At 40.0% G+C, this 15,050-nt stretch overlaps 2 protein-coding genes across 2 annotated transcripts; one reads left to right on the top strand and one right to left on the bottom strand.

Annotated features, from left to right (window-relative positions):
• Positions 1 to 1,427: 1,427 nt before the first annotated feature.
• Positions 1,428 to 4,160, bottom strand: si:ch211-161h7.8 (thiosulfate:glutathione sulfurtransferase). The gene is made up of 4 exons (XM_041961853.1): positions 4,010 to 4,160; positions 2,626 to 2,748; positions 2,383 to 2,545; positions 1,428 to 1,957 (listed from the first exon to the last, which is right to left on the bottom strand). The coding sequence occupies exons 1-4, from the start codon at positions 4,143 to 4,145 to the stop codon at positions 1,903 to 1,905; spliced, it is 477 nt and encodes a 158-aa protein (XP_041817787.1). The 5' UTR covers positions 4,146 to 4,160; the 3' UTR covers positions 1,428 to 1,902.
• Positions 4,161 to 8,830: 4,670 nt separating this feature from the next.
• LOC121623986 (cystatin-B-like) lies at positions 8,831 to 9,774 on the top strand. The gene is made up of 3 exons (XM_041961553.1): positions 8,831 to 8,987; positions 9,112 to 9,213; positions 9,421 to 9,774. The coding sequence occupies exons 1-3, from the start codon at positions 8,916 to 8,918 to the stop codon at positions 9,547 to 9,549; spliced, it is 303 nt and encodes a 100-aa protein (XP_041817487.1). The 5' UTR covers positions 8,831 to 8,915; the 3' UTR covers positions 9,550 to 9,774.
• The last annotated feature ends 5,276 nt before the right edge of the window (positions 9,775 to 15,050 follow it).

Genomic DNA, 15,050 nt, shown 5'->3' with positions numbered 1-15,050 from the left:
ATTGAGGTTGATGGCCAGTTTAATGTAACCGCAGCAGCTGACAAACTGCACCAGCTGATCATTTTTCACTACCGACCTGCAGTCAGTTTGTATTTTTACTAATGTAAAAAGTGTCCAAATGCCCTTGGTGCTCGTTGGAAATTTGACCTATCCTTCTTCTCTACAGCAGCAAGCTGGCAAATATCTCCCGTGCTGCGCAGAACTGAAGAGAATCCTAATACACGCTGGAGCTGGCGTGATTACATACATCTGAAACTTGACAGAAGTGATGGTGTGAGATATTCACAGCACGCTGAATTTTGACTTTGGACGACATTACAGTGCAGTGGTTTCTCTGCTCAAACAGAACATGTCCAATAAATCCAGATTTCCCATGCAGTCCATTTATGCAATAGTCAGGACAATTAATCTTAGTCTCTCCCACATGACTGGCAACCACTTGAAGTGTATAGTTTTTCTGGCAGGGCTTTTTCCTCACTGACGTAGTGATTTATTATATAGACTAAAACATGAAAAAAATAAAGGTGATTTTGAACAGAAGCACCTCCAAACTCCTTTCACTGAGAGGATCAACTCATCATTACAACCCTTTCGCTTCCGTCACGCACGCAAGCACGCACGCATGCACGCACACACACACACACTTTTGCAAATAGCCCCGATAATAGGGTAGAAAGGTGAGGAATGAAGTGGGATCTGAATGAAGTGGGATCTGCTTTCCCTCTGAATGAGGGATGTAGGGACCTTGTGCGGTTGGGCTCTTGGCAGCTGCTCTCAGAGCTGTTACTCATAGGATCTATACCTGTCTAGACCAGGACCAGTGTGAAGGTCAGGCCTGAGAGGGCATTCTCCAATAATGATTAAGGACGGAAATGGAAATAAATGTTTTCAGAGATGGTTGACTTTTTGCTGCCATCTACTGGCTCAGAGATTGAAATGCTTTTATCCAACACAAAGCAGGTGTCGAGTGTGCATGTATGAGCGTGGAAACAGTGGAAAGGTCATAAAACATCTTACACTCATAAGAGTCTGTGTGTATATTTTTTAAAAATCCTTGAATTTTGAGTGTGCAGTCAGTAAACATGGTAAGTATAAATCAGCTAAGCGTGTTGATTTCTTGTACGCTCAGGGCTAAAACAGTTTAATATATCACATCACTGCAGCTAATGATTGTTTTTATTATTGATTCATCTAATTCCTTTCTAGATGACAGAAAACACAGAAAAATGTCCTTCATGATGTATCTGACCAAATGCTCATACCCCGAACATGTGTGCATTACTATCATAAAGTACACAGAAAAGCAGTAAATCGTCACAATGAAGAAGCAAAAACCAGAGAACTTTTGAATTTTTTGCTTGGAAAGCGACTGAAGTAATGTAACAATTATCAGAATATTTGTTGATTAGGATGATTTGGAGCTCTAAAACACAGTGCACACAATACTGTATACAATTAGTAAGGAATTGGAAACTGCAACTATGTCCCAAACCCCAGTGGTTAAAGCACACTGTTGTTTTTTTTAGATCCTAACTACAAAAGCCAAAAGGTGTACAAAGCCATGTTGAAATCTTCATATAATTTAATCATCTCAAGCACTTTCACATTCATCAGTTTGTCCTGAATCACATGTCTTCACACAGGATAAAAAGAATACACAGCAGGTAAACCTTGTCGACAGGGCTGAATCAGTAGCAAAAATAATGTAACATGGCAAAGAAGTGGTGTTTAGCTGTGAAGAAACAGAATCTGAATTGTAACTTATTAACAGTCCATATGACAGAAAACTGTAACTGAGTGTTGCTCAAGAGTAACAGGTGTGTAATCTTTCATTTATATTCTGCAGTTTTGTATTAGCTCTGTTTTTAATTAAGATGTGCAACTAAAGTGCAGAATTCAGATTCATTTGCCTTCTCGCTCTGCCCACTCACTGTAGCCTCCTTTATAATGTCTCGCCCTGAGAAAAAAGAAGCAGATAGGGGAGAGCTTAGTTTCGAGTCGCTTTTGTTTGTTTTTCTACTAAAAGGTCATCCGGTGTTCCACAAACCAAAGCAGCATCCGAGGACACTGGACTCCAGCCGCAGCAGGACTGATTAATAATTAAATAACAACACACGAAATGTGCCATTTACAGTGCTGGCCAGGTCCGCTGCAGCCCATTGTATGGTTTAGCAGGGTCTGCATTATCTAACATGACTGACATTTCATTAAATTTGTTTGGATTTTCATGCAGAGAGTTAAACAGTGGAGTCACATTTGTTTGCTCTTTAGGTAATAACTGCCCTCTCAGTTTGAAGCTCACCGGAAATGGGTCATGTAATAGCTGGACTACTGGATGGACATGTTTCATGTGTGTATGCAGGTGCATCTGCTGTTATTTACTTGCTAAATCCCAGCTGACGGGCGATGTCCAGCGCTGTGGAGCTCCTCTTGCCGCTTCTGCAGTGAAACACGATGTTGTCATCATTCTTCCCCGGAGCCCTCGCTTCAAATTTCTGCTGAAAGCGCTCTGGGGACAGCCTCAGAGACTCCTCCAGGTTGCCCACTGATATTCAAACACAGTATGAAAGAAAGTACCCACAGAAAGCCACCCTTTTCGCACTTTGTACATGTGTGAGCACTTACGTGGGATGTTGACAGCATCTGGAATGTGTCCAGCCTGGTACTCCTCAGGATTTCTCACATCGAACAGCTGGACATCATGGTTGGACAGCATGGTCTTCAGCTGCGAGTAGCTCACCACCGAAGCTGAGGTGGAAACATGAGGGACAACATTTTCAGATGAAGTTAAAATTCAATCCTTTTCACTGATGCCTGTAAAAACCTATGAACTCACCATCCATTATGATAGTAACCTGTGTTAATTTAGTGCTGCTCAGTGCTGCTGTTTTCTGCTGTGAGGATAAACTAGAGCTTTCCCTGCTGACGGAGCATTGTTGTCAGTTTGAAACAAAAATGCCAGAGTCAACCAAACTCTCTGTTTCACACAGTCACATGAAAAACACTGGATTCTTCAGTGAATTTGGTCTGACAATGCTGCCAGCAGCAGGGGAAGGAGTACTCAGATTATTTACTTAAGTAAAAGTACAAACCCAGGGTAAAAATATTCTATATGCATTCATTTTTTTACTTAAAAGTACCAAAAGTAAAAGTACTTATTATGCAGAATGGCCCTGTTGTGTTGTATTCGTGTGCACATCACTTTAAAGTTGCAACGGATACAGGTTAGGGCTGGACGATATGGCAAAAAAAAATAAAATAATAATAATTACATCTTATTATGGTGATTTTGATATTGTGAGTTTGAGTCATAACTTTAGGGAATGGTGATTTTTGCATTTCATTTCCAGTTAAAAAACAAAACAAAAACAATGATGATGTGATTGTTGCTGCTTTATGTACCAGACAAACATGTTTCCTTTATCACCTCTATCAATAAACTGCAGCTGGGGATAATTTCAATTTCTTTATAATGTAGCAATGCACCTGCAGGGGTCAATCAAGTCTCATCTCACCCTGTAATATCACATCATTATTTATTTGGTGTTTATTTTCAGTGTTATTAATCTCCATCTGCAAAGTAAGTTAAATGATCAAATAACTGGAGTAAGAAAGTATTATATTTGCCTCTGAATTGTAGTGAAGTAGAAGCATAAAGTAGCAGAAAATGAAAAATACTCAAGTAAAGTAAAAGTAGTGAACCTCAAAATTATACTCAAGTACAGTGTGTGAGTGAGTGCGGTTAACTTCCACCAGTGGCAGGCAGCGTTATCACAGGCAGCCTCTCGTAATGCTTTAAACGGCTGCAGTAATGAGGTTATATGATTTTATTCTAACAATGAAAACGACATTTCACCACTATAATAAAGAATATTATGACCCTCAGTAGATTAAGAATTCACGATAAAGTCTGCGGCACGCAGACCAGCAGGATTATGACAGGGCCATAAAGGTGATCCGTGGATACAGCTGTCTGTACGCCAGGAAATACACATGTGTGTCTTTTTACCGCTGTCGGATGCTTCTCCGCATGTAGGACTTGAGGTCGTAAAAGCCCGAAAAACTGAACCGAAGGCCGGTGAAGACCTGCGGCTCGCTTCCGCAACAACCTGGCAGACGCTCCGTGACAGCGCGAAGGACAGCATGACGAGCACCAGACCGCCGTGCAGACCCGAGCGAACTGAAGTCATGCTGCACGGCCGCTGCTGCTGCACGCTCCCAGGCGTCTGTCCTCTTCTTCTGCTTTACAAATATCCCACGATCACAGATGCATCTGCCGCCATCTCCAGGTTGGAAAAGGTTGAACGACCTCGGTGGCAGGACGGAATTTTAAACATTGGATTGAAGATTAGATTAGATTAAATTTGATTAGAAACCATGAATCAAGCATGCACCTTGCCCACTAATAACAGGATGCGTTCACAAGAATCATTAGGTGGTCCTATTGGGAGTAGGTATGAGATTATTTCATCATTTTCATTATGATTAAATTGAACACTTTAATTATATGCCCTTTGAACACTTTATGTTACTTGCTTAGGCCTATATATTTCCTTATCCATCCATCCTTATACATACAGTATATAGTGACTGCCTAGCATGTGAGTCATTTTTAAAACCAATCCAAACCAACCAAATGTTTCGGCCCTTAAATCAAATTAAATTATTTAGAAATTAAAATAATATGCATTTTCACTCTTTATTCCCTTGGTTAGTCCAACCTATTATGCTGACTTCAGCATCAAAATGAAAAATACAAAAAGAGGATGGCTGCAACACTTAAAGTCCAAACTTCATTCAGAAGGACCAGAATCTCAATCAGCATTTTAAATACCTGTTTTCTTTGTTGACCCAGCGAGTTTTCTCATTGCTCTGTACTTTGCTCTGCTAGCACCAAAAATGCAAATTCACATATCTTCTTGTCACTTCAACAATAACCCAACAACTCCTCCATCCTGTCTTACGCACTATAAAGGACATCTGTCAGGTTATGGAAATGTCAGGTATTGTCTCTCCACTCTTGTGGCCTTGTAAAGATGTGAAGGTAGATTGTTACTAAGAACTGGTCTATCACACATTCTGGTGCAGACTTCCATCCACATCAGACTTTGGCAGCAGCTCAGAAAACGACGCTGTCAGACACTGCTTGCAGGAGTTGCAGCTGTTTAACTTTCTGCAAACTTCTGTTTTTCCATTTCGTGGCGACCTGAGATTTGCTGGAAAACGACGTGTCTTTACAGTCTTGGTTCACATCTTAAATCCGATTTGAGTGCCCACAACCTCCTTGGGTTTGTGCATTTCAGCTGCTATCAGCTGGGAGTCGAGCAGCAGACTTCACAAGATTCCCCAAAGGCTTCGGCTTGTGCAGTTTTGTCTGTGGAAAGTTAGTTTGTCATCAAACAAAGCCCACAGACATTTGGATGATTTAGCACTTTCCAGGCTCATGCTGCTCAGATCTCTGTACAAATATAGTTTAGCGTTAGAAGTCTTCACAAACTTCATGAGCTGTCTTTGCTTTGAAGAGTAAAGTAATATATCAGCCTCTTTCACCTGTTGAGTTTCTCAAGGGAGTGCAAGGCTTCACCGTGAGCTTCCTGACTCATATACTCCCACATTCTCTATTGCGTACTATAATCTAGGCTCCATTCATTTGGCCTTTTCTAGATCAGCAATACAAAGAATATTTGTTTCTCTCTTTTTTGACTACATTACATGCATTCATCTCTTTGGCAGCCTCTCAGTCTCCAGAATTGTCGGTGAAAAACCTCTTCCATCACCACCCACCACCCCCAGATGGAGGAATAATGCATGTAGCTTCATTTACTGTTCCCCGGGGGTAGTCCTGCCCAGTCTGATGGCATAATTCAGCCATTGTGAGGGAATATATTTGGTGCAGCCTCATTATCACTGCTGAACCTAACACGTTAAAGCATCTCTTCACTGACCCTTGAGATTTCCACTCACACAATACAGCAGCAACATTCTGCAAAGTCTTCACAAACAGAGCAGCCTTGTTTCTAACTGCCTACACACTTCCACTTCTGAAAGCTGCCAGTATCATGTCTGTAAAGTGTAACTGCTGAAACACATGTTTTAGCCTGGGTCTTGCAGCCTGCTTGCTTTGCTGCTGTGCACCAGGTACAGTGTGAGCTACCTAGGGGGTACATTGCCGCTGCTGCTGCTGCTGCTGCTACACAGGTTATGCATATTTTTCTGCTTTTTTCCAGACCTTTCTTTTGCTTGTGGTGCTGCTGTAACAGACTCCAGCCAGTACAATATTTACCTTTGAGATTAAAAAGAGATGAGGAACATACATAATCAAACAAGGAAGGACACTGAAACTGAAGTCCTGTCTCCCAACTTTTCAGCACTAAGCCAAAGAAGGACTAAAAAAACTGAGTCTCAAGCCATGTTGACAGCTTTGTCAGGCTTTAACAGCATTAAATATTAATGTTAACATAGTCACAACAGCAACATGCTGACGTTTAGCTGGTACGTATAATGTTCACCATCATAGTTTAGCGTGTTAGCATGCTAACATTAGCTAAACACAAAGTGCAGCTTGAGGGGAATGTCATTAGTTTTTAAGGTATTTGTTATAAAAAAATGTATTGGATGAATTAAAATTTTAAAACCATGGTGGTGCTGGAGGTGAGATGACAGGATCATCAAAATCATAGGATTAATCATCTGAGAGACATGGATGTCTGTGCAAAATTTTGTGCCAGTCGACAAGAAGATGTTGAGATATTGCACAGGATGATGGTGATAATGGAGGCACTAGAGAAAAGGTCAGTATGGCACAACCTCTGGGGACCAATGCTGTCTGCATAGCATATGGCAATCCATCCAATAGTTGATGAAAGTATTTCAATAGAAACTAAATTGTCAACTTTGTGGTGGTGCTAGAAAAAAAGTTGTGGTATCACTAAAGTTAGTAGGATTTATCCTCCAGGGAACATGGATGTCTGTACCTGATTTCACGGAACACATCCAGTAGTTATTGACATATTTCAGTCTGGACCAAAGTAGGAGAACCACCAACAGACCCCATCCCCAGAGACTTGCTGCTAGCATGGCTACAGAACATTAAATAAAGCTGTCTGAGGAGGAAACATTAATGTTTTGTTGAACTTACTGCAATTTACTGATTGATCCACTTAAATTAGGATTAGGATGTGTATTACATCTGAATCTCTTAAAGAGCCTGGATGTGTCACTTTTGTCCACCAGATGTCCTCATTGGGTTTCCCATTTTCCCATTTGAATTTGAAAGTATCTATCTCTCTTCATTTGCCTGCGTGCTTGAGGCTGAATGTAATTGTGTGATTTATATGCACAGTAAACAAGGCTCACCCCCAATCTTGTCGGTCAAGATTGAATTAATTGCTCGAAAACTGGAAAGCCAGGTTGCATGGGTGGTTACACTCAGGAAATACAGAGTCGGACCCAAATGCAGAGAGAGGAAAAGCAGCAGGGTAAATGAGGTGATTGCAGGGTAGGTGGGAATGGCAGAATAAGGAGTGGAGGTAGAGAAGTCTGGCAAGAGTCAGAGAGTGACAGTACTGATTGCCTTCTAAGCCAGGTGGGTGTAAGGTTAAGTGAGAAAAGACGATCAGATCCAAATCAGTGTCTTACTCAGGACACTTAAATATGGTGACTGAAGGAGCTAGGATGAAATTGCCAACCCTGTGACGAGTGTGTGACCTGCTTTACCTCCTGAGCATAGTTCACTTGTAACTACAGCCGTCAAATAGGTGTGCTTGAGTATAAAATACAACAGTAATCATAAAGTATCTGAAAATTGTACTTGAATACAATGGTTTAATACATATATGTAGTTACTTTCCACCACTGCAAGTGCAGGAAATTAAGTGCATATGTGTGCGCCCACCACAGCTCTGGGCGATGTAACAGCAAGTCAAAAAAAGGAAGTAAAAATCTAATTCTTATGATAGAAACTTAATCTAATCATTCAGGGTCACAAATCGCTTTCATGAATCTGTGGCAAGTTTTTAGCGTTGTATTCCTGCTGCAGTATGTACTGATTTTCCAGTCCAACCAGTCCATGTGGACAAGTCATATCACCTCAACACCGTTGAATAAGATTACCACTTACGCTAACTGACTACCGATAAACTATCGCTCGTCCATGTCAAAACAATACACCACTTGATTCAATACAAATGTAATGCTTACGCCTTATTTTGACTCGTTTTTATCTATCTAAATGATTGCTCCAGATCTCGCGAGAATGTCTTGCTGAGACAGAGACTTCATAGGTTTCGAACAAAGTCAATTTTCTCCTGATTTGTGAGCGAGAAAAATATTATTTTAGTTTTAGAGTGTTCAGAAGATATGTATGCTTGTTAAATATGGGTCCAATTTGTACTTCGGTGACTCTCAAGGCGAAATAATGGGTCATAATCTGTAGTCACGTCCACTTCTCGCATTGGAGTGAAGGAACTCAGGACCGGCTGCCACGATCCTGAAGGGGCGGGTCACTGGCGACCCCCACGTGACACAAATACAGGAAATGACTCTTAAGGGCGCTGTCCTGTTTCTGAACAGCACATCACAACACAGCCACGCCTCGGACTAACTCACATCGTTTGTAAAGCGGGCAAAGCAGAGAAATGTATTCATTCATAATTCTTATATTACAAACAACTTTACCTTTCCAGTTCAGCCAAAATATATAGAAATAATTTCTATGGGGATTCACATCTCATAAACTTCACTTGTTCTGTCAGTCGGTTTGCGACGTCATTTAAAAACAGCACCCCCCCCCCACATCGATGGTATAATCCAACACACAGAGTCATATGACGCCCTGACTCAACTAGAATGCCTCACTGTCAGACAGTCGGTTAAATCTCTCTTTTCGCTACTTCTCAGCAAGAAAAGCCGTCACAATGCCGATGATGTGTGGTGGGACTGCCCTGCCATCTGAAGCCGACGAAAAGATTCAGAAAATCTGTGAGAGCGTAAGTACAAAAAATGGATATTATCATTTCATCTTGATTTTCTTCCCCCGAACAATGCACACATAGTAACAAGGGCCCGTGTTTCACTTTGTTTTGATCTTACTATCATATCATTGTGACTCAGGTAAAGTCCCATGCAGAGCAAAAAGCAGGGAAGACTTATGATGTTTTCACAGCCAAGACCTACACGACGCAGCTTGTGGCGGGGACCAACTACTTCGTCAAGGTAATTTCAATGTTTAATGCTAAGTATGTTTTTAAAGTCCCAACAACTTGTCATATACATGTTTGCAGTGTGGACACACACCAATCCATCTGAATGCCAACTATGTCTTATCAAGTTAGCAGAAAATCCGTGCTGTGTTTACAACTTGTTTCTAAAAAAAATGCAGGTTTAAACATCCCCTGAGACTCTACTTTTTCTTCCTTGCAGGTCTATGTCGGGGGAGACGATCACGTTCACCTCCGTATTCACGAAAAGCTCCCATGTTATGGAGGAGACATTGAGCTGAGTGATATGCAGCATGGCAAGAGCCAGGAGGACCCAATTGGGTACTTCTAATGAGATCCCAAACCAAGCCAAGCCAAGCCCCAATACCTACAGGCTGCAGTCTCATTATAACTAGTTATTATCAAATTATCCTGGATCATTATACAGAACAGAGTTGCCATTCCTAACATGTAACAATATACTGTGTTGGTACTGTAGAAAATGATGTTTGGAGGATGTCAAAAATGGAACAATTTTGTACAAAATGGATTAATAAAGTAATCTGATTTTTTGTGATTCTGTTAGGTGTTGCTTTTCTTTCTATGGTATCTGATTTGTAAACTAGCTTCAGGCCAGGGCGTATGTCTTCAGAAAATTGAAGTTTTTCCACAGATGCAAAGAAGGCAAACAGAAGCGTAATCTTTGTGTGGCAGCTGTTGACGTGGCTCCAGGTTCTTGAGTGATTCAATGGATTTTAAGATTACACAGTTGCTTCTATGTTGAAAATCAGATGATCCACTCTGGCACAGTATTTTACATAGATTGTATTGTTTCCCGTTAATACATCTCTTTTCATATTTCATCACACAGCTATCATTTGCACATTGATCAGTCAAGTTTGTGGTTCACCTCCAGTGCAGTGGGTGTGATTCCTAAGTGTGTGTTCATCTTATTTAACCGTTCAATCAAAATGCAGGAATGTACAGATGCTATGTGACTCATGCAAATGTCTTCAAGGTGGGATGTTCTTGACTGCTCAGTGCACATGCAAACAAATACATTTGGTGCCTGAGATAAAGTTTAATGTGTCACTTATGAAGCCTGAAGCCTTACAAAAAATTACAACTAATTAAATGTACCTTTATAATACAGTGTTTGGTTACAAGAATAATAATTTTTTAAATAATATGCATTCTTATTTTAAGATGTTAACTGTACATGGGAAATGAATAAGCAATAAGGTGTTAAATGTATGTCACTTGTCATGTTTTAATCAGGAGAGACAAGTGAATGCAGTAAAGATATCCGTTTATTATAAGATGATATGTGATAATTTAGTCTTGACAGAAAGTCTTTGGTGCTTAGATGCAACAGGAGATCAACAATCCCCCACAAATGCAGACTTCTAAATGACAGTGTATTTTCTCTTTGACAATTCTGGTCTAATCATTGTAACAGCAAAACAATGCAGCGTTTTAGTGAACAAACACACAAAAAGTCTGCATTTTTCTGATTACTTTTTAACTTCTGTGGCGGAACAATGAAAATATTCCACTTTAGAGGTAATTTAATTTAATAAACTCACTACATAATCTGGACAATTGCACAGCGAAACATCTGATTCAAGACAATTGCCCCAAGCCAGACCAAACCCTGCACGCAGCACAATGAGAAATGTTAGAAATGTTGAAACTGGTGACTGTACCACTGTAACCACATTTCAAGACCTGAAGTAACGAGGTTGCGTGTCAGCTGTGTTTTTTAAACCATGGACTTCACATGTCAGTCACATCCCCGTCTCATCTTGTGACTACGGTTCCTCTTTGTTAAACTGCATTATTTTTGTTCCCATTAACAGATTAAATAACTTGATATTAGTCATCTGGCCCTGTAGTCCTTTGTTGCTATTTTAGCTCTATGATGTCTCACCTTTGAAAACTCATGTAACACAGTCACTTCTGTCACAGTGCTTATAAATGTGACACATTTTCTTTAAACTCTTTTTCCATTAAGTCCTCACATTAATCTGTTTTTGCCCTATAGATACTGACAAATGCCTTTTAGAGGGGAATAAGGATTTACATCTTGTTTCTGGCATTTAAATGAAATGCCAAGGGTACTGAAACTAAAACGGGATAGAACACCATAGATGAAACATATTTATTGCAGAGTTTATTAATCTGCACTACCTCTGTTAAATAAACCACTGAACTGAAAGGAAATAAGGAACATATTGTAACAATAATGACTGTAATCAGGAAATAAGTGACAAACATTGTAAAATAGGCACAGATTTTCTAGATACGGCTACAGGAAATTGTGAGCAATAATCTTTGCCTTTCAACCCTGCCATGTTTAGCTTTAACATCCCAATGCACTATTTTAACTTAAACAACAATAAATATTCTAATATACTACTAAGACTTTCTCCAGTCTGTTTCTCATCCGCTCCAATTTGGCGTTTGGCTCCCTCCAGTGTCCAAACCAGGAATCACATTATTGCGCTCCTCTCCATCAGTGCTTCACCTTATGAAGTTGGGTTCGTGTAGACTCGTCGTATTTTAAAGTGTGTATTCAGTTACTTTTATTTCTACACTGTTAAACTGTCACTAGATGGCGCTGATGGTACATTTGGTTGATGTTTTAAAACCATACAACTTTGACACAGCTGCACCACCTGGGGTCGGTTAGCAAACACTGGGACTGCGGCGATATGCATGCAGGTTTGGTCTTCGTCTGTTACTTGAGGTGGATTTTCAATTGCATACATCATTACATTTGTTGATTTTAATCTGGTAAAACTGATCTGTGGGTTAGGGAGCAGTAACTTTGTTCAGGAGAAAACAAATGGAGACTTGATTGAAGTCTTATGGAAACATTACTGCCGACACTGTTTTTTAGAAGCACACTCCAGGTAGCAAAAGGTCATCTTAGTTGAACAGGAGAAAATGTTTACAAGTTAGTTTACTTGTGTATTACACAAGTGTATTACTTCATATAACAAAGGCCTGCTTTCATGATGAACTGCTGGTACATTTGGCATCAGAATAATTCCAATCTTTGATTTTTGTCTTGAAAGCAGAATCAACCTACAGAATAGACTTGAGATAGATGTACACATTAATGTTTACTCTTCTCTGCTTACTCTTTTCAGCCTTTATGTTAAACAAATGCTCATGCTAAATATATCATGGCTACACATGCTGCCCACATGTCCTGTCTGAGATGCTGGAAAGTCCTGTTGAAGGCTATACAGGTCCAGTATAAAAAGGCAACTGCACTTGGACTCATTGAGACAAATGCAACTCAGACTTTACTTGCTGCTGAATTTAAAACTTTCCAGTAAATATCTGTCTGGTGGTAAATTGTAATAGATGTTTTCCTGCTTGATAAACAGACCTAAAGAACTCATGGATGTGTGTGTGTGTGTGTGTGTGTGTGTGTGTCTTGGAGATTGTGTCCTGCCATTCACCCAGCATGTTTCACCAGTGTTTGTTAGAAACAGTATTTGGAGGAACTGCAGTAAGTGACCTGCTCCGACGGTAGCTCATAACCTCCACCACATGGGGCTAATGTGGCCAACAGTGTTTGTCTCGGCTGCTGTATATTATTTTTTAAGAAATATTAAACCAGGAAGTCATTCACTTAATGTGTTTTGGAGTGTATAACACCATCGTTATGCCCTGAAAAGGGGAGATATGAATAAAGACGCTCCGACACAATGCTCCCTCCCTGACAGCTTCATTAAGAAGGAGGCATCGTGGCCGAGACCTCCCCCTTCCGTCATGTGCAGGAATAACCAATCAACGTCAAGCATCATCTCTCAAAAAGGTCGATCATAAATCGATCAATCAATCAATTAATTCATATATATTATACCTTTAATTAGATATTTATGCAGTCATTTCAGTTTTATTAATTATTTTATTAATTCTTTAAAGTAATAATTTGTTTGCTTCAGGATTTATTGATAATTGAGACATTTTTCATCCTGTATGCACTGAGAAGCTGTGACAACTGAAGAAGTTATAAATCCATTAATGATAATGATGCTGTTGCTGGTTCAACAGTGGGGCCTTGCCAGCAGGATTCAAACCTTCAGATTTTCTCCTGGGGAGAATACCACCACATGGTGTCACTGATGAAGGACGATGTTTCCACTTGCCATCAGTTTGGTGCCTCTGTGTCTCCTCCCTTTCCACATTTTGTAAGAGGCATTCTGGTTGCCAGCTAAAACAACTACATAATTTAAATGTCTTCTCACGTGAGTTATCTATGTCTGACAGTTGTTTTATTTGGCACAAAACACATTTTTATGGAATTAAGACATAAAAAAAACTTTTGAGCTCAGATTACACAAACCGGGAAACACTGTCTCAATGTCAGTTTCGTCTGGCAGGTGCCTGGAGGCGGAAAAAAAACAACATTTTTTTTAGATTAAAATGAATGTGCAGAATGTAATCTGAGGAGGAAGTTTCGCTGACACTGACTGAAGTCCTGTTTCCCTGCTCTCCTTTTTTTTTTATTTTTTTTTTTATTAAACCTTTATTTTACCAGGAAAATCGTCCTGGCCAAGTGGCAGCACAAGTTACAAAGTTAAAAATTTCAATTTGATTATAAAAACAATTCAATTAAAACAAGTACAAATCAGGGAGTCAGTCTCAAGTGTTCTCATTTTGGAATTAAAATTGCTCAATGGAATCAGTTCTGTTAGTTTCATGTCCTTTTGCAGCTTATTCCATGAGGTAGGAGCAGAGAAAACAAAGGCCTTTTTTCCCTGCTCTGTGCAATAAGGCGGAACAGAGAGCAGCAGTTGGTCATTGGAGCGCAGATCATAAGAGTTAACGCTCCTTAGCATGATGAGGCTGCAGATGTAGGATGGCAGTAGTCCAAGTATTGCTTTGTATATGAAGGTGTACCAGTGAATCAACCTCCTGGTAGCGAGTGAGGGCCATTGTACTCAGGAGTATAGTTCACAGTGATGGGTTAGAGCCCTACAGTTAGTAATGAACCTCAGGGAAGCATGATAAACAGAATCAATCTTATTCAGACATTGAGCTGAAGCATTCATATACAACAGATCTCCATAATCTAAAATGGGTACAAGAGTTGCAGACACAAGGCGCTTCTTGACATTAAAAGAAACACAGAATTTATTTTTAAATAAGAAACCCAGTTTCAGTTTAAATTTCTTAACAAGATTTTCAATGTGAGCTTTGAATGTAAGGGTGTCATCAAGCAGAATACCAAGATATTTATACAGATGTACCACCGCAATTTCATTTCCCTCAAGGGTAAATACTGTGGGGATGTTTATCAGCCCTTTTCTTGGCTTTGAGAACAACATTTGTTTAGTCTTACCAGCATTGAGTACTAGTTTTAGCTGTAGAAATTTGTACTGGATCTCATTAAAAGCCTTCTGCAGTGATTCAACAGCATTGGTAGGGGATGAACCATAGCAGTAAATTATGGTGTCATCGGCATAAAAATGCATATTAGCATCAGACACATTTCGTCCCACATCATTAATGTACATAATAAATAAGAGGGGGCCTAAAACAGAACCTTGTGGCACCCCCTTGTGTACACTAACAAATTCAGAGCACAAGCCATCATATTTGATACACTGGCTCCTGCCACTTAAATAATTTGTGAACCAGGAAACTACATGGTCTGAGAGACCAAAACTGGAAAGCCTTTCCCTAAGAACCGCATGATCCACGGTGTCAAAAGCCTTTGACAGGTCAATGAAGAGAGCTGCACAGTACTGTTTTTTTTATCAAGGGCAACAAGTATGTCGTTGATTACTTTTGTGACAGCAGTGATAGTACTGTGCTTCTTCCTAAAACCTG

The sequence above is a fragment of the Chelmon rostratus genome, chromosome 20, assembly GCF_017976325.1.
Source record: "Chelmon rostratus isolate fCheRos1 chromosome 20, fCheRos1.pri, whole genome shotgun sequence".
Taxonomy (NCBI): Eukaryota; Metazoa; Chordata; class Actinopteri; order Chaetodontiformes; family Chaetodontidae; genus Chelmon; species Chelmon rostratus.
Note: the sequence above shows the minus strand (reverse complement) of the source record. Positions and strands in the feature narration are given on the sequence as shown.

Excerpts from the sequence above, each read along its gene's own strand:
- si:ch211-161h7.8 (XM_041961853.1), bottom strand. The coding sequence starts at position 4,145 with ATGCTGTCCTTCGCGCTGTCACGGAGCGTCTGCCAGGTTGTTGCGGAA. Across the intron at positions 2,749-4,009 it reads CGGAGAAGCATCCGACAGCG|CTTCGGTGGTGAGCTACTCG; the intron begins GTAAAAAGACAC and ends TTTCCACCTCAG. Across the intron at positions 1,958-2,382 it reads CGTCAGCTGGGATTTAGCAA|GGCGAGACATTATAAAGGAG; the intron begins GTAAATAACAGC and ends CTTTTTTCTCAG.
- LOC121623986 (XM_041961553.1), top strand. The coding sequence starts at position 8,916 with ATGCCGATGATGTGTGGTGGGACTGCCCTGCCATCTGAAGCCGACGAA. Across the intron at positions 8,988-9,111 it reads TTCAGAAAATCTGTGAGAGC|GTAAAGTCCCATGCAGAGCA; the intron begins GTAAGTACAAAA and ends ATTGTGACTCAG. Across the intron at positions 9,214-9,420 it reads GGACCAACTACTTCGTCAAG|GTCTATGTCGGGGGAGACGA; the intron begins GTAATTTCAATG and ends TCTTCCTTGCAG.